Source organism: Hibiscus syriacus, unplaced genomic scaffold (assembly GCF_006381635.1).
Source record: "Hibiscus syriacus cultivar Baekdansim isolate YM2019G1 unplaced genomic scaffold, ASM638163v2 tig00004072_pilon, whole genome shotgun sequence".
Taxonomy (NCBI): Eukaryota; Viridiplantae; Streptophyta; class Magnoliopsida; order Malvales; family Malvaceae; genus Hibiscus; species Hibiscus syriacus.
Window position 1 is genome coordinate 1,683,177 of NW_024061998.1, and position 20,710 is coordinate 1,703,886.

The 20,710-nt window shown below is 32.8% G+C and overlaps 1 protein-coding gene and 1 pseudogene across 1 annotated transcript; both read right to left on the bottom strand.

Annotated features, from left to right (window-relative positions):
* Window positions 1–10,899, bottom strand: part of LOC120190048 — a 29,934-nt pseudogene extending 19,035 nt beyond the window's left edge.
* A 3,942-nt stretch (window positions 10,900–14,841) lies between these two features.
* On the bottom strand, window positions 14,842–16,181 carry LOC120189402 (thiamine thiazole synthase 2, chloroplastic). The gene is made up of 2 exons (XM_039192694.1): window positions 15,273–16,181; window positions 14,842–15,187 (listed from the first exon to the last, which is right to left on the bottom strand). The coding sequence occupies exons 1-2, from the start codon at window positions 16,170–16,172 to the stop codon at window positions 15,014–15,016; spliced, it is 1,074 nt and encodes a 357-aa protein (XP_039048625.1). The 5' UTR covers window positions 16,173–16,181; the 3' UTR covers window positions 14,842–15,013.
* Between the last annotated feature and the right edge of the window lie 4,529 nt (window positions 16,182–20,710).

Consider the following 20,710-nt stretch of genomic DNA (forward strand, 5'->3'; position numbering starts at 1 on the left):
TTACGGTACAGTGACGTTGTCATTATTCATACCAAACAAGAATTGATCCAGGCTTGCATTAGGCACAAACTCATTGATGAGAAGCCTTTCGTTTCGTTGCAGGCAGAAACCTTGAAGCCTAACCAAATTCACATGCTGAAGCTTGGCCACTAATAGAACCTCATTTTTGAATTCTACATCTCCTTGTCCGAAATCAGTCGACAGCCTTTTCACCGCTATTAATTCTCCGTTGGCGAGCTTTCCCTGAGAAGATATTGAAATGAATCACATATGCATTCATATTTATTCCATAGGGATCGATCCTCTTCGTTCTTACCTTATAAACTGCACCAAATCTGTTGCGGAAGACGGCTATCGGATAGAGCAAAATAGCAACTAATAATTTGAGAAAAAAATATGAAGATAAAAGAGACACAAAATTTACGTGGAAAACCCCTAAATAATATAGGGTAAAAACCACGGGAAACGGTAGCAGAATTTCACTATGAGAAAATAGGAATTACAACTTCTCTCGATCTACCAAGGAGAAAACAATGATAATTCTCTCTTGATAAAAAGGAGAAAACAACTCTCAAGAAACTCTCTAAATTCTCTCTAGTATTGGAAGAAAGCTAGAATGCTTTGGGATGGTTTTGAAGCTAAATGAGCTAGGGTATTTATAGTTGAAGCTTAAGGACTAATTTATAAATACCCTAAATTACAATGACTAAAATTAATTATCCCATTGCCCAAAAAATCAACAATTTCAGCTGTGCATTCGGTGCCCCTTAAATTTGACAAATTTAGTATTTTGTTTTCCTCAACTTTCCACCGAAAGTTTGGCAAGTGGTAGTGCCACTTGACTTTTCAACAATCTCCCACTTGAAGATTTAATTAGAATGATCATATCTTCACACCATTTTTTCTACCTTGTACCTTCATGTTACTTATTTCTCTGACAGGCCACAAGAGGATCGACACCAGGTAAATTTATCAGCATTGATTGCCTTCGTCATGAAATCTGCTATATTGTCTTTGGTATGGATCTTCTGCATATCTACCGTCCCTTCTTCTACCTTTTCACGAATGAAATGGTACTGAACTCGTATGTGCTTTGTCCTTGAATGAAATGATGGATTCCTTGCTAGATGCAAGGCGCTTTGACTGTCACAAAATAGAGAGACATACTCTTGATTGTGCCCAAGCTCCTCCAATAGCATCTTCAACCAAATTGTTTCTTTATTGGCTTGTGTAGCTGCTACATATTCTGCCTCTGTTGTGGATGTAGCCACAACTGACTACAATTTTGAAACCCATCTTACAGCTCCACCAGCAACTTTAAACACATATCCTGTAGTAGATTTGCTTTTATCCAAATCCCCTGCATAGTCAGAATCTACATACCCATTGATTAGTAAGTTTGATCCTTTGTAACATAATGCAACATTTGAGGTCCCTTTAATGTATCGCAGGATCCTCTTTACTGTATTCCAATGCTCTTTGCCTGGATTCGCCATTTACCGACTAACCACTCCCACTGCTTGTACAATGTCTGGTCTTGTACATATCATAGCAAACATTAAACTTCCCACTGCTGATGCATATGGTACTCAAGACATCTTCATCCTCTCTTTTTCACTGTTAGGACTCATACTGGAGGATAATTTGAAGTTATTAGGAAGAGGGGTAGAAATTGGCTTACAATCTTGCATGTTGAATCGTGACAAGATCTTCTTCAAATAATTCTTTTGTGAAAGCCATATCTTCCTATTACTTCTGTCTCGGTGAATTTGCATCCCTAGAATCTTGTTTGTTGATCCCAAGTCATTCATTTCAAATTCCCTAGCCAGTTGTGCCTTCAATTCTTCAATATGATCTTTGTTGGGTCCTTCAACCAACATGTCATCCATATACAACAGCAATATACCAAAATCATTATCACCAGACCTCTTGAAATAAGCACAAGGGTTCGCATTAAGTCTGTTATATCCAAGGCACATAATGAAGGAATCAAATCTCTTATACCAACATCTCGACGCCTGCTTTAAACCGTACAGAGATTTGTTCAACCTGTAAACCAAGTTCTTCTTTTCTTTTTCTTCAAAACCTTCACGCTGGAGCATGTAAATCGCTTCTTCAAGATTTCTATGAAGAAAAGCTGTTTTAACATCTAGCTGCTCTATATGTAAGTTCAATGTAGCATACATTGCCAAAACTACTCGAACTGTTGTTAGTTGAACCACAGGAGAAAATATTTCATTGAAATTAATACCTTCTTTTGAGCATATCCTTTGACCACCAGTCTTGCATGATACCTCTCAACTTGATAGTCACCATTTCGCTTGATTTTGAAGACCCATTTGTTACCAATTGGCTTCCTTCCTTGTGGTAGTGGCACAAGGTCCCATGTATTATTTTTATGAAGGGCTTCAATTTCTTCTTGCATCGCCATCATCCATAATGAAGCATCTGAGTTGTTTATTGCCTCATGGTATATTGATGGCTCACCGTCCTCTGTTAAAAGGCAGTATGCAATATTACCTTCTATAACATAATCTGAGTGCCAATTGGGACGTCTTCTCACACGATCTGATTGACGAGTTGTTGGAGCTTCAGAACTCTCTGGATCTTGTTCATCATGTGTTGGTTCTGCTTCAGAAGAATCTCCTTGTTCAACCTCCTTTTCCACATGTATCTGTGTAGTCTCTGACTTTTCAGTGCTATCATCGTCTTCTTTTCTTTTTAGTTTATCTTCTACAAAGATAATATCCCTTTGATTATCACTTTACAGGCAGTGGGATCCCACAAGCGATACCTCTTTACACCATCAGCATACCCCAAGAATTTGCATTTCCTGGATTTTGGATCCAACTTTGAAATTTCTTGGGAGTTGTACATCACGTACACAACACTTCCAAATACATGGAGGTTTGAATAATCAGCTGGTTTACCAGTCCACATCTATATTGGTGTCTTCAGCTCTATTGTAGTTAATGGAGCTCGATTCACCAAATAACATGCGGTATTGACTGCTTCTGCCCATAATGATTTTTCTAGGCCTGCATCCCTCAACATTGCTCTTGTTCTTTCTAACAAGGTTCTGTTCATCCGCTCTGCCACTCCATTTTGTTGAGGAGTGTTCGCCACTGTGAATTGTGTTTTGATGCATTCTTTCATGCAAAAGTCATCAAATTCTTCGCTTGTGTATTCTCCTCCATTATCTGTTCTGAAACACTTGATCTTATTTCCAGAATCAAGTTCCACCCGCGCTTTGAAGTTTTTGAAAGTTGAAAATACATCTGACTTCTTCTTAATAGGGTACACCCAACATCTCTTAGAGTAGTCATCAATAAATGAGACAAAGTACTTTGCTCCGCCTAGGGATGTAACTGGTGCTTGTCATACGTCAGAGTGAACCAACTCTAGAACATTTTTGCCTCTGGAATTTGATGTGTTGAATTTCAACCGGTGCTGCTTACTTGTTATGCAATGCTCACACAAAGTAAGTGATACCTTTGAAGCCCAGAAGTAGTTTTTGCTCCACAAGGACTTTCATTCCTTGTTCTGACATGTGTCCACGTTTCTGATGCCATAGCATTGCATAATTTGAACTACATGGGGCAACAGAGGCTTCTTCTTCTAGCAAAGTCTCCCTCTTCAGCATGTATAAGTTTGTTGCTATCTTTTCGCCTTTCAGCACCACAAGCGCTCCACGGAACACCTTCATGATTCATTTCCGTGTTTCAATCTTGCTTGCATTATTATCCAACAATCCGTAGGATAATAAATTTTTCTTTAGGTCTTTCACGTGCCGCACATCTCGAACAACTTTAATTGTTCCATCATACATCTTCAATTTGAAGGTTTCCACGCCAACGCTCTCTAAGGCATGATCATTGTAACTATACACAGATCCTCCTGAGACAGGTTCATAATGATTGAATCATTCTCTTCTTGAGGTCATGTGATATGTTGCTCCCGAATCAATGAGCCATATTTGCAAATCTTTTCTGCCTTCTACGGTGGTTGACGCTTCACAGCATAAAGCATCTCTGTCACATTGACTTTTCAAACTTTGAATCTTGAGAAAATTCAAAGAAAATTTAAAACTTTCATTAAAATAAAATCGGTTTATTTACATAAAGCGACCAAAATAACCAAAATCAATCAGAGCATTTTCAACTCAATCAATAAGTACATGCCAACTATATTCAAAATAACCAAACACATTTAAATTATCTATTTTCTGATCTGAAATGTTGTAAGGGAGATGTTGACTTGTCTTGCTCTTCTTCGCTTCTTTTCTCGATTTTGTACCTACGTGTGAAACAATCACACGCTAAGTCTATGACTTAGTGAGGCAAATAAACATATAATGTAAACTATAACTTATAATCATGCATGAACTATTACTGCTATCAATCATACCCTTATTCATGTAACAAATCCATATAACACATATGCAATATATAATTACATGTAAGAACATATATACACATATACTCATCATTTCCATCATTAGCCTCGTTTCATTTCATTATCAATATCATTATTATTTATCTCACTTCATACATATCCTCTTATACCTAGCATTTTAACCATCATTTTACTCATTTAATCATACAATCCACATATCATCATATAAATCATATAATACAATTCATAGCATAAAAGCATACAAATCAAATGTAATATGTTTGTTGTTATTTCTTTATTAGCCCATGTATACATGTGAGAACTGTAGATATGTGAGTCTATTGAGGTTGTGTACTATGCTGTCACCATAGCTCGTATAATTCCCACTAGGGGCGCGTAAAATTTGTCCCGAATGACCACTATGTCCCAAAGGACCGCGTAGACTCTCAACTCTTGGCATGCCAACTATACCTCTAGCTCTCAATACACATAACATGGGCATTTTCACTTATCTCATTTCACTATACATTTTCATATCATATGTTCATATAAGCTCATAGCTTCTTTCACATATACATGTAGACATATGGCTTCTTTTCATGTAATTCATATCACTTTTCATATAATTCATATGTTCACATATCTCTTTTCATATTCTCATAGGATCGCATAGCTCATATATACATCACATAGCACATACTTCTCATAGACATATAAAAACATAGATCTTCATCACATCACTTATATTACATGTTCATATAATCATTTATATTTATACCACATAGCTTATATCACTTTCTCTTGTCATTACATAAGTCATTATTATTTACATAGTTTATAATCATATAACTTATATCACAGAGTCACATCATCACATATATTAATACAAATCTCTATACCTTTTCCATCACATAATCTGGTTAGCCAACGCTAACTCTTTCTATCCAAAATACAAACCCTTATTCTATCAACATTCTTGCTTATACACAGTACTATTCCTTTATTTCAAACTCATCAACTCTGGATGTATATATCTTATACGATTGTCACTGATGTACTTATTCTCGAACTCTCCACAAATTTTAACCACATCCTTAGATCTTTTAACATCCTTATGGTGACACTTGCTCATCATATTCTATCTTATTCACTTTATAACAAAACTTCTCCATATCACTTTTTTCGATTCGAAACAGTGAGAACCTTTTATCACTATTCAAATATGATTTCAATTTTCTGAAATCAACCTTTAATCTTATAAGACACTTTCTGAGGTTTCTGCTCTTCATCCTACCTGGCCAGGGCAGGTGAATTGCTATCACCATCAGATTTGTCAGTTATCGATTCACTTCGATAATTTCTATAATCAATTTCTACAATATTATACAAATCTTATTCTATTGGCAAGACAATATACTCCTTACCCTATCAAATCAGAAATTTTCACTCTGTGTTGACAAGTACACATTTTATGACCCTTTGGACTTCAGTTTATGCCGAGAATCGGCTAAACCATAGCTCTGATACCATTAAATGTAACACCCCCAACCCGTACCTGACCCAAATACGAGTCTGAGGTGTCACATTGACTTTTTAAACTTTGACTCTTGAGAAAATTCAAAGAAAATTTAAAACTTTCATTAAAATAAAAGCGGTTTATTTACATAAAGCGACCAAAATAACCAAAATCAATCAGAGCATTTTCAACTCAAGCAATTAGTACATGTCAACTATATTCAAAATAACCAAACACATTTAAATTATCTATTTTTTGATCTGAAATTTTGTAAGGGAGATGCTGATCTGTTTTGCTCTTATTCGCTTCTCTTCTCGATTCTGTACCTACGTGTGAAACAATCACACGCTAAGTCTATGACTTAGTGAGACAAATAAACGTATAATGTAAACTATAACTTATAATCATGCATGAACTATTATTGTTATCAATCATACCCTTATTCATGTAACAAATCCCTATAACACATATGCAATATATAATTACATGTAAGAACATATATACACATATACTCATCATTTCTATCATTACCCTCATTTCATTATCAATATCATTATTATTTATCTCACTTCATACATATCCTCTTATACCTAGCATTTTAACCAACATTTTACTCATTTAATCATACAATCCACATATCATCATATAAATCATATAATACAATTCATAGCATAAAAGCATACAAATCACATGTAATATTTTTGTTGTTATTTCTTTATTAGCCCATGTACACATGTGAGAACTGTAGATATGTGAGTCTATTGAGGTTGTGCACTATGCTGTCACCACAGCTCGTATAATTCCCACTAGAGGCGCGTAGAATTTGTCCTGAAGGACCACGTAGATGTCCCAAAGGACTACATATAACACATATGTCCCGAATGACCACTATGTCCCGAAGGACCGTGTAGACCCTCAACTCTTAGCATGTAAACTATACCGCTAGCTCTCAATACACATAACATGGGCATTTTCACTTATCTCATTTCACTATACATTTTCATATCATATGTTCATATAAGCTCATAGCTTCTTTCACATATACATGTAGACATATGGCTTCTTTTCATGTAATTCATATCACTTTTCATATAATTCATATGTTCACATATCTCTTTTCATATTCTCATAGGATCGCATAGCTCATATATACATCACATAGCACATACTTCTCATAGACATATAAAAACATAGATCTTCATCACATCACTTATATTACATGTTCATATAATCATTTATATTTATACCACATAGCTTATATCACTTTCTCTTGTCATTACATAAGTCATAATTATTTACATAGTTTATAATCATATAACTTAAATCACAGAGTCACATCATCACATAAATCATATCACATATAAAAGAATATAACAATACATATTCACATACTAACGGCTACCAACTATACTTATTTTCATGCATTCATAAATTCAGAACATGAAAATAGACTTATCGCAAGTATAATTTCCATATAATCATATACTATAATCATATGCACTCACCTAGCCTCACTAGTCAATACCGTTTTTATGATTTCCTTTCTTTCGATCGAATCTTGACTTGATAATCGCTCCGGAACTTGTTCATGTTTTATGTCTACATAATCATATATTAATACATATCAGTATCCCATTAATATACTCTAATCTATCATTTCTTAGGCCAAAAGTAATGTCTATTTCAAATTCCCCTTGAAGTGCATCGATACATTCTACAGTGCATCGATGCATTCTTTAACATGTGCATCAATGCACCACCCATGCATCGATACACAATTTACCTTCGATGTTTTCATTTTAAGGGGGTGCATCGATGCACTTCCTATGCATCGATATACTCTGAACAATTCTAGAAATTTACTCTTGATGCATCGGTGCACATTGAATGTGCACGATGCACATAGCCCAGAATTCATTTTTAAGCCCGAAAATCTACTCAATTCAACTCAAATGCTTCATCTTTCATCCCCTTTCATGATCTCAACTCATATACACATGTTTAAACTCATTTATGTTCATTTACCTCTTCTTGAACCTTAATATTCTCTCTTCTTTATTAACTTCCAGAATCATTCCAGATTTTCAACATGTTTTAAAACTCATTTTATCACTTCATATATCTTAATTTAACCCTTGAAAAGTCAAAATCAACTTCAAAATCTATTAACTCCTTTTATTTCACTAATTCACTTAAAAACTCTTCATATTTAATCCTTCATAACTCATCCATTTTGAAGTTTCAACCTACTTTAGTCTCTAAATAATCTTTCTTAGCATCCCAAGAATCAAAACTAAACTTAAAACTCAAGAATTAACCAACTGAAATTAAATTTACCTTTGTCATGGAGCTTACGAGAAGAGAAGAGGAAGGAGATAACCCAAGCTCCAGACTTTTCTTTTCTTATCACCCTTTCCATGTGTTTTATAACCTTAAAAGAAATATAAAAATCTTTCTAGTCAAATGACCCTTTTACCCTTTATTTCCTCTAATAATTACTAAATAACCTTCATAATATATTTCCAATAATCATTGAACTATTTTCATTCTTCTACTTTAGTCACCAAATTCTGAAACTTTACAATTTAGTTACTAACCCGGTATTGCGGATGTTACAATCTCCATCATCTGAAGTGTTTGTGGTATTGCCTTGTGGATTGGAGTTTTTATTTAGACTCCAACAATCCTTCTTCAAGCGACCCTTTTTTCCACAGTTGTAGCACTTTAAATTCTTCTTGCTCCTCGACTTCGATCTACCATGTTTGTGACTGCTACTTTGGCCACGTTCTGTTGATCTCCCTCTCATCGTTGTCAACACTTCTGCTTGTTGCAGATTTACTTTTCTGTCTTCCTTGTTCTTGCACCGATTTTCTTCTTGGAGAACAGCAGCTGCAACGTCATCGAAGACTAAAGTGGTGACATTACTATTTGTCAAGTTGATGATGAGTTGATCAAACGAATCAGGTAGACTTTGAAGTAGAAGTTCAGCACGTTCTTGTTCTCCTATTGTACATCTTAAGGATGTAAGCTAAGAAAATAAAGTGTTCAACGTGTTTAAGTGCTCCGTTACTGAAGTAGATTCTGGCATCCGAAGAGTGTACAATTTCCTCTTAAGGAAAATTTTATTGTGCAACGATGTGGCCTCGTACAGTTTGGTGAGATGATCTCATATCTCCTTAGTTGTCTTCTTCTCCTCGATGCTTGACAATACTTCATCTGCTAATGCTAGATGAAAGTTTGTCATAGCATTCCCGTCCATTTCGATCCATTTGTTGTCATCTGTGAAATCCACCGGCCTTTCACTGATAGCTACTAGACAACCGTCTTTCCTCATGATGGCCTTCATCTTCAATTTCCACAATAAGAAATTTCTCTCATTGAATTTTTCAATATCAAATTTCGTTGTCATAGCTTATTTTATGGATAGCTCCCACTATTTCACTATCGTGAATAGTTCTCTGGAACATTCAAAGAATGGGTAATAAACTTCTTACTTTCTTATGTTGGAGGATCCACCTTTTGGTAGCAATCACAAAGACAATAAGCATATATTACACACTCTAATTTGGCTCTGATACCAATTGTTGCGGAATACGGCTATCAGATAGAGCAAAATCGCAACTAATAATTTGAGAAAAAAATATGAAGATAAAATAGATACAAAATTTATGTGGAAAACCCCTAAATAATATAGGGTAAAAACCACGGGCAACGGTAAAAGAATTTCACTATGAGAAAATAGGAATTACAACTTCTCTCAATCGACCAAGGAGAAAATAATGATAATTCTCTCTTGATAAAAAGGAGAAAACAACTCTCAAGAAACTCTCTAAATTCTATCTAGTATTGGAAGAAAGCTAGAATGCTTTGGGATGGTTTTGAAGCTAAATGAGCTAGGGTATTTATAGTTGAAGCTTAAGGACTAATTTATAAATACTCTAAATTATAATGACTAAAATTAATTATCTCATTACCCAAAAAACCAACAATTTCAGTTGTGCATTCGGTGCCCCTAAATTTGACAAATTTAATATTTTGTTTTCCTCAACTTTCCACCGAAAGTTTGGCAAGTGGTAGTGCCACTTGACTTTTCAAACAAAATCCACCTTGTCCAAGCTTATTTGAATTAGAGAAGTGATTTGTTGCAGCACTAATGGTGCTGAAATCATATTGCGGAGCCTCTGCACTTCTGATTTCGTCGTCGGATTTAGGCGCTTTACCTACACCTGTCGATGGCAGACATAGTCATAAGCTAAGAATGATTCATGTAGGTTGTTAAAGGAAAAAGAACATGTACAGAATAATCAATAAAAGTCGATTGTTTTTCACTTATTTTCAGGTTTCAGCTTCGACTTCCTCGCCCTCAAAAAGATGAAGATGCAGCCGGAGATGACGAGTACCGCAAAAGCAACAGAAGAAACCGTTACAATGGTAATAATCCGAGACGAATTATTCTTTTTTCCTGCAGAAGTTTTCACACATCCCTTTTCATACAAGATGGAAATGTCCTTAACTGTTGACTTCACAAGACAAAGCAGAGGGGGGTACCTGTTGAATTCGTGGTGTCGTTCGAGGGCGGAGATGACTGGGGTGGTGTTGTCAATGTAAATTGTATATCATAATATCATATTAATAAAAATATTATAAATTTTTAAAATCCTTTTGTTCAAAAATTCATCGTTCGTTCTTTATTTTATTAGTTTCATTGTTAGTTTTAACTTAGTTTAATAATAATAATGTTTCTCTTGGCCCTTTTTGATAAAGGGTATCATGGCTATCGATGCAGGTTTTTAAATTTGGTTTTCTTATCGGTCTACTATTTTATATGAATTCATAGTTGGTTGCGTTCCCCATGTGTAGTTCCTCTGTTCGTTTGTACAAGACGATTCGTTGGTTATCGTATAAATGTGTCGGATGGGATTGTCGTTAAGGGGAGATCGTTTTTTCTGTTGGTCATTTTGGTTCTTCTTCAAGTTTCTCTCCTCCATGTTTGATGCTCGGAGTTGTTGGTGTGATCAGTTTATGTGCATCGTTGATTCACTTGGTAATGTTTTTGTTTATTAGGCTATCACTAAGCGATCATTGTTATATTTTATTTATGATAGTCACGACTGTATTTGTTCACTATGTAACTGGAAAAACGTTTGTTGATACGACTTTCGATAAATGAAATATATTGGTTATTTTCAAAAAAAAAATCAATAATAATGTTATATAGAATTGTGCCTAAATTTTTATTATGGAAATGAAAAATTCATGAACATACATAATAAATATAGGTATTTGAAATAAAACCATAAATATGAATTAAATTGAAAAATTTTGAAAAAATTGCCTTTAAGTAAAAATGAAATTAAAAATTGAACACTTAATACCTTGATTGAAGTCCTCAACTTAAAGAAGAAAAATAATAAAATACAAAAAAATTATATATTAAAAATAGAAATGACAAAGGGAAATAAATTTTCATTTATTTTAAAAAAACAATAATAAAAAATAGATATCAATTATTTTTAATAAATAATATTCAAGCAGTTTTTAAATTATAAAATAGTATACATATTTGTTGAAATAAATAAATTTAATATTTTATTATATATATTTTAAAATTAAACTTAGAATTTAATATATATATATATATATAATTGGGGCCATGGCCCCCTCTAATCTTTTACGGTGCATGTTTGATTTACAGAATGTAATATTACCGAAATATAATATTATTTTGGGAATGTTGTATTACTCTATTTGGTTTGTTTAACAGGAATGTAATATTATAATGTTTGGTTAGAGAAATATGAGATTACTTGAATGCATATTTTACCAAATTATCCTTGTGATATATATTAAAAAAAAAAGTAAAACTTTAATATTAAGTTATAAATATTTGTATAAAATTTTATAAAAATATTTTAATTGTTACATTATCTAAATTTAAAGGAAAAATACATTTAACATATAATTAATATAATTAATATATCAAACTTATATTTTTAAATAAATTTTATAAGTATCTTTTTTATTTATATATAATATAATATAATATGAAAAATAATATTGTAATATCGAGTGGATAAATATTATTTTTATCTATTTTTTAATAACTCAAAATTAAATATTATTTTAAGTAATTATATTTTTTTACAATAATAAAATTTTCACCTCATAAAATTATAAATGATTAGAAAATATAAACTAATTTCAACTACTCAAATTTACTAAATTAAAATATTTATATATTATTATTATTATTATTAAGTTTATAATTTTTAGTAAAACACAAAGAATAAAAATTTAGAAGAATTCATATAAAAATTTATTATTTCAAGGGTATTTGTATCTAAAGTGGTGGAATTGTTCATTACCTAAGAATTTAGTGGTAATGACATTTCCACCATTTTAACCCAAAAAATGATAATATTGATAATAAGTTATTACATGATAATGATCTTTTTCTTTAACCAAAAATGGGAATACAATTTTGGAAAAGGTCATTGCTCTTGATAATGATCTTTTTCGCGAACCAAATGTCTCTTTAATGGTTTCACCATTGGTATTTAATCACATAAAGTCAAGTAAAAAAATTTAAGTTTGTCAAATTTAATATTATATTTTATTATTTAAATTTTTTAAATCAAACTAAATCGAATATATATGTTAAGATTTATGTTCAAATTTCAATGTAATTATTTATAATCTAATGATATTGATTGGTTTTGATTTAAAAGATTCTCTCTAACTTTATATTAATATTCTTTTTCATATGTGTAAGATTTATAATATTATTTAATAAATCAAATATCCTTTATAATTATATAATATTACTTTTCTAAAGCACGAACCAAGTTACGTCAATCACTAGTGACTATAGCATGGTGATTAAGCGTTCATTGTCAAATGATTAAGAGTATTTACAATAGATACTATTTTGTAATCACCTTACCTTAATAAAAAAACATATTACTTTTCTAAAGAATGAAGTTTGAGAAAAAAATATTGATGGGAGGATAAAAGAATAAAAAATTTATGAGAAGAAAAAAATTGTAAAGAGATCTAATCAAATGACCAAATAAAATAAGATAAAAAATTGAGGGATTAAATTAAAAAAAGAAAATGTACTATCAAAAAGAGGTAATTTACACAAACTCCATGGTGGTTGAAGAATATATGATTAAAATTTTGATTAAAAATATACTTAATACAATTGAGGAATTGGAGAAATAAAGAATGTAAAATCAAATAGTAACACGATTGCTTATCTAAAGACTGAAACTGCATCATTTTAATTTTTGATTTTTAATAAAATATGATTTAAACTCAAATTCAAATTCAAAATTTGAATTTACTCGAATAACTTAAATTTAAAGAAGAAAACAAACTTGTTTAATCGAGTTGTAGTAAAATGACTGTCAAAATCTTAAAGAATCAGCTAAAAGTAGCAAACTTGAAACTTCGAAGCTGTTGTCTGCCTGGACTTGGCATTAATGGCTGATTATGATGTTGCTTAACGAATAATTTAAGCAAATTAACACAAATGTAAATAAGAAAGATAGAGGGGAGGAGAATTAGCCGAGAATTTTTTTCAAACGTATTTTTAAATATATTAGAAAGTAATAAAATATTTGATATATCTAAACATTTTATATAAAATCAAAACATAAACCAATTAATTAAAATAATTATTCGATATACGATATGTTGTAAAACAATATGAAGTGTATGGCTTAGCCCAATGCTTTAGATGTGCATAGGGAAGCCTAGTTGCAATTTATTTATTCACAATGTTTTATATCAAAAATTAAGTGGTGATACGTGTCACCATCTGGTTGTACACAAAATAAATTAAATAATTAAAGTTAATAAGTATTGACACATGTCATTATCTAATTGGAGATTAAATTTATTAATTAAATTAAAATTATGACCAAATTGTTATAATATATATATAAATATTGAGAATCGAATGTTTATACCAATTTTATTAACTTTCATGTCAACACTTTCATTAAATATTAACGGCAAGTGACCTGATTAAATGTATTTAAATAGTCAGATGACCTAATTGATAAAAATTCAAAAATGATGGTCGAAATAAAAAGAGACTATAATTAGGTGGTCACTACTATAGTTTATCCATATTATTTTTACCATTTTATTCAGTATGGGCATTTCTTTATAGCCCTCATTTGATATGGGCTTTAAGCCTTTATCCCTTATCTTGATTAGGACGGTAAATAAGTATAGTTTATTATTAGTATTATTATTAATTTGTGATAAATATAATGCATTATTTATTTAAAGATAACTTTCACTCAATTAACATTAAACGTACACATAATTGACATTCTTAGTACTCAAATCTTGTATCTTAAGGAATAACAACAATTCCTTTACAATTGAGGTCTCACGTTTCGTGCTAGAATTTAATTTGAGTATTGTTGAATTTGACTTGATTTGAAAAGTTTAAATCTCATATTGATTTGACTTATAAGTTTGTAGATTTAAAATTATTAAGTTCAATTCAAATTAAAAATTAAAAATTGAAACTTGACTGAAACATTTTTAGACCTTGGACTTAAGTTTGGTCTAAACTTAAACTTAAATTTGAACCTTAAATATATGAAAACTTTATATTGTATTTTTAAAAAATAACATATAAATATTAATGTCATTAATAATTTAATTTTAAAAAATAAAAATCTAATATATTGTCTTTTAGAGTTGATCGCGAGCTTTTCATTTTAATATCAAGTAGCTTGTTTCGGTTCGTTAAGAACTCAATTTAAATTTAAACTCAAATTGAATCCATTCAATTTGAGTATTTATTAATATTTAACCGAATTGAATTTAAGTAACTCAAGATTTATCTCGTCACATTACATGTACTATAAAATAGTTGAAGTTAAAAAAAACTGAATCAAACACAATAATATCTCAATCTGAATCTTATTTTTCTTCATCTTCAAACACTACATGGACATTAATCAAAACAAAAGTCCACATTTGACTCACATCCAATCCATCAAATTCATTCGAAAAAGGCTTAATTTTTCATCCACACGTTTCTTTATTTACTCCGATATTCCCTGAAATTTTATCCAATCAAGCATCCACGGTCTCCTCTGTTTCAGCAGCAGCAAGAACAAACTCTGGCTGCACCTCTTCTCTTTCAGCTTCGCTCAAGGTCCCATCAATGGCGTTTGGCTGCCCCAATGCCTTCAAAGCCAAATGTGCTGCCTTCTGCCCAGATATCATCATTGCTCCAAATGTCGGTCCCTTCAAAACAAAACCCAGAATTTTTTTCATTATAGAACTTCAAAAACTCAGATCAAAATTAAAAATTTATTGAATTATTGTTTACCATTCTTGGAGCTCCATCAATTTCTGCAACTTCCATTCCAGTAACAATCATGCCAGGCACGATTTCCCTTGTAAGCCTGACGATTGCATCCTCCGCCGTGTTCATGTCCAGTGCTTTCATTCCGGGAACACTGTCGATCATGCCGATGCTCTTCAATCTCTTGACACCAGTGGCTCCAAATGGTCCATCGTGTCCACAAGAACTGACCACAATCTTCGACTCCATCACGTTCGGGTCCATACAAGATTGTGTGTCGTGGTTCATCGACACCAAGGCCCAGTTCGTCACCACGCCGGCGACTCGGTTCCCTTTAACGATCAAATCCTCGGCCGCCACGGCGTTGAACAACTTTACGTTAGGCCTTGCCAAGAGCTTGCTCATGATTGTCGATGTGAACAGAGCCGCATGCTTGATGACCACGCAATCTTCTTGTACGTCGTACTGGATGCCGAGCTCGTCGAGGAACCTGTGTGCTGGTTTTCGAACGACCATCGCCGAAAATAGCTGGCCGCCCAGCCATGCACCTCCGCCAGGGCTGACAGATTGTTCGATTATGGCGACACGGATGTCGGGGTTTTTGCTGATCTCGTACGCGCAAGAGAGGCCTGCGGAGCCGGCGCCAACGATTATAACATCGGTGTCTGCGTAGGTGATCATGTCCATCATGTAGCGGCGTGTCATTTCGCGGGAAACGGAGGATTCCTTGATGGGTTGGAATTTAAAGGATTGCAAGTCATAAGGAGGGGTCAAGGACATGGAAATGGTGGAGTTTTGGGAGGCGGATTTAATCGGAGTGAAGCGAGACGGAATCGGGGCGCCATGGAAGGATGACTTGTGGTCGAAGAAAGATGGTTTGGGGCTCGAAGAAAGTGAGGTGAGAGCTGTTGCCATGGCTGCCATTGATCTTTGAAGGGGATATGGTTCGGAGTGACGAATACCAATTTAGGGTATTTAAGCTATTTTGCGGAAAGGGGAGAGATGAAAATATCTGAAAAGTTGCATCGGCCATTGTGGCTTGATCAAAATATCTGCTAGAAATATCTCAAGAGTGTAAAATGATTGATGAAGATTGAAATTGAATGGTTCATAATCAATGGCTTTGTTTTTGCCATCTACTTTGGATATTCGTACAGTAGATTTTTGGCTACTGCAATGGTAGCCTTTGTTGCCAATTGGAACTTTCATTTTCATTGTTGCTTTTTCACAAACTTGCCATTTCATACAACATCCCTTGGATTACTATTGCTAAATTTCTGTCAAATGAAGTTATCATCACCTGAGTTCCGAGGGTCAATCGTCTAGGTACGACGCTCGGAATCGATAAACTGTTGGCAAAGCAACTCCTACTGAATATTTGATAATGCTCGGCGAATCTTCCTATAGAGAAGGCAGGCTGTTGTAGTTGGCTTAGTGTCACGGTTTCACCTTTTAACAGTACCATAACAGATGACATGGTAGGCCTTTCAAATGCATCTTCTTGAATGCACAACAGTCCGATATGGATGAATCTCGAGTATTCATCTGGCAATTCATCGGTGAGTAACGATCCATCAATTCCAAAGCATTCCCTTCGTTCCATAGATGCCATGCCTGCATCATGAATCGACGTGACTAACGGTTTCTAGTAAATCGAAGAGAAAAAAAAGCAAGTGATTTAAGCCGGATAATAAAGTTACACATGCTACAGGGTCGACTGATGAAACCCTGCATTACTCCAAAGCTGAAAATTTTGGACTTAATCCAATGAAATCCCTCCATAGCATACCCCGGAGCCTTACTTGTACAGGTAGGTGGATTTTGTGGAGAAAAAGAGGACTCATTGACGCCTTTGTAAAGTGGATAGGGAGGATCAGCAAGAGCAAGATCATGTAAAGTGGCGCCTTTCTTTTCTATCAATGACAATTGCAAGAAAGAGGGGACCAAAAATGCCAGAGTAAGCGTTTGGATGTAAAATATGGTGGTCCAAGTGCCGGGTCAAGAGAAATGTAATCATCCCTTGCTTGGAAATGAAATATGAAAGGTGTCCATTCATGGGTTTAGGCCTGTAAAGGAACTGAACGTTCAGCGAACCGTTCGTGAACCGTGCGGCGGGAAGTTCGTTTATGTGCGTTTATTTATTAAATGAACGAACATGAACAATATTTTTTGTTCGTTTAATTAAATGAACGAACATGAACATAGGTCTCGTTCGTTCATTTACGTTCGTGAACGTTCGATTATGTTCGTTCGGTTATGTTTGTTTATGTTCGTTCGATTATGTTCGTTTATGTTCATTCATTTATGTTTAACTCAATCTTCTTAAATCAATTTTGGTGACCAATTTGTAAGTATCTTAAAAATATTAATTAATCTGATATTCTGATGACCAACTCCATAATTAACCCAATTTTATTTGGAGATTAAATCCAATATGTTAACCTGTGAGGCACATCGCACCTATATTCATTTCCCCCTTTTTCCCCAAACCCTAGTGTTCACTAGAGAGTGGAGACAATCGTTGAAAGCTTCAAAACAAGTTATATTATAGTGCAATATGAAGTTTTACAGGTATGTTTTCATCTCTTTCTCTGTTTTATTTGGCTTAATAGTTGATATGTAAAGTTATTGCAGGTATCTTCACATCTAAAACTCAAGAAAACATCATACTTCTTTCTAGAAATAGATGGGAAGATAAAGGTAACAATCGTAAGTATATGAACATCAATAAAGAGAAAAATATATAGAATTTGCCAGAAAATAAAACAAAGGTTTCTATGCAATTTCTGAAAAGAGTGTAATAGCGAAAAATGATTGTTCATATGTAATCATGGACCACTAAGATAAATGTTATAGCGTTAAATTAAAGTTGTGTGAATCATTTTAATATCTTTAAAAGATCGATCAAAATATTTAATATCTTCAAACATTTCATCACTGCTAATAAACTCTTACGCTATTTATCACTGTAGATTTGGTTATTTGCATTGTCGACTATTTTTCATGAAAGAACAATGGAAGGTAGGGTCTCCAACGTTTATGTTCGTTTATGTTCGTGTTCATTTATGTTCGTGTTCGTTTATGTTCGTGTTCGTTTATGTTCGTTTATTTATTAAATGAACGAACATGAACATATTATATTCCTTAATAAACGAACATGAACAAAAAAAATTTTGTTCGTTTATGTTCGTGTCCGTTTATGTTCGTCTATTTATTAAATGAACGAACATGAACATACCTCCGTTCGTGTGCGTTCGGTTCGTTTACAGGCCTACATGGGTTATCTCGACTTGGCATGAAATATTACTAAAATAAACATCTACATGTAAATGACTTAACGGGTGGTCCCTACCCTTCATTGAGACTTTGTAACATGTAAGCTTCAAATTTAGTCTGGTCCAAGCTAGCCCAAAACTTGCTCTAAACTACACTAACTCGAGTTCCGAATAAATTTGGATCTAAGCTTACTACATCCATATCCCAAATTCATACATATAACCCATAATTTTACATGTTTTTTAAAACTGCTCAAATTATATTATTTGTTCATTTTAAGTGTATAAAAATATTTTAGGTAGGTGTCTAATATTTTTTTCATTATCATTTTGGATTTATAATTTGTCACGACCGTTAAAAAAATGATATGTATCGTGTTTATATATATTTTTAAATTTAAGTTTTTTAAATGATTTTTTAAATATAAACGTAACATGTGTAGATAATGATTTTTTAACATTCGTTGCAGTATAAAAATTTAAAAGAGTAACGTCGAAAACATGAGACACCTACATCTAAAATGAACAAATGATATAATAGGAGACTTTCCCTCTTTTTCTGCCTATACTATGTATCCTTATCATCTCAAATTTAAAATTGATACGATTTTCATAATCCTTCAAATAACTTAACATTGTAATCAAAGTGCTGATGGTTTTTCTTCTATACACCTCCAACTAAGGGCCGCACAATCATAACATTGTTATCTACTTCTTTCAGATATTGTCAAATTATAAGTTAATCCATAATAAATTAAAGTTGGGTAAACTACACTATATACCACTGAACTTTAAGTTGTGTATCGTTTATAATACTGAACTTTCAATCTCTTCAATTATAGCATTGAACTTTGGTTTTAACTTTAATTATATCACTAGGCTATTGAATTTTAGCGGCACAATGACATGCACAGATCTTTTCGTCACTGTGGTAATGTGGACAAAATGACGTTGTTTTGGTGACAACTATTGATGCCCAAAACAATGTTCAGGATGTATTGATTTTGCCACTAAACTTTCAAATAGTTCCATTTTTGGCTCTGCACTTTTTCAGTTGCCACCAACAATCAATCACCGCCCATCACTTGTTGTCTTTTGTGGAAAGATTGGTACCAAAACGTTTGTATTTCACTCATCGCTCTTCTCTTAGGATTGATTTTTCAAGAAACTCACTCAAAATCGTTGAAAATCCATTTAAAAGTTTGATTTGCTAATATTTTGATATCTTTCGATAATCGTCCCATAAGGCTAATTTTTAGATATGTTGTTTGTCTTCTCGAAATAATGCTTCTCACGGGTTGTGATTGGTTGTTGTTGGCTGACGGAAAAGTACAATGTAAAAAATGAAACAATTAAAAAGTTTAGTAGCAAAATCGATACACCCTAACGTTTAGTGCATGGAACAACATAGTTTTAAACATCAATGGTTGCATCAAAACAATATCATTTTATACATATCATCACATCGTTTGATTTTTAACAGCTCGATGATATAATTAAAGTTAAAATCAAAGTTTATTATTATAATTAAAAAATTAAAAAAATCAATGATATAGATATATCACTTAAAGTTTAATGGTATCCATTTTTTTATTCATTAAGTTTAAAATAATACAAAATATGAATAACGATCGTTTGATAAAGATAGATGTATCATGCGCTCAAAAATCATATCGTTTTGTCCATGCAATCACATATTTTAGATTTTAACAACTCAGTGGCATAATTAAAGTTAAAACCAAAGTTTATTGTTATAAATAGGAAAATAAAAAATGCAGTGATATAAACGGTATATCACTTATAGTTCAATGGTATCCGTTTTAGTTTACGCACTAAAGTTTTATTAAATAAAATAATACAAAATATGAACAACGATTTGATAAAAATAGACGTATCATCGACTCAAAAACCCTCGACAGCTGCTATCTGAATTATTGAGTTAACCTATCGCATTATCCCATTTAATCATCGAGTTAGCAGATCACATTATCCCATTATACAAAATTCACAATATATGGACTATTGGTGTACTTTCACCCTTTACAATTTTAAGTATTTTGACCTTGTCTCTCTCTCCTCTCTAGGAAAAAGAAACAAAAATTTGAAAATAAAACACCACTTGCCAACTTCAAGGAACCATCCAACGTTGTTATAAAGCCAGTTCATTTCATCGGTCTTTAGAGTAAA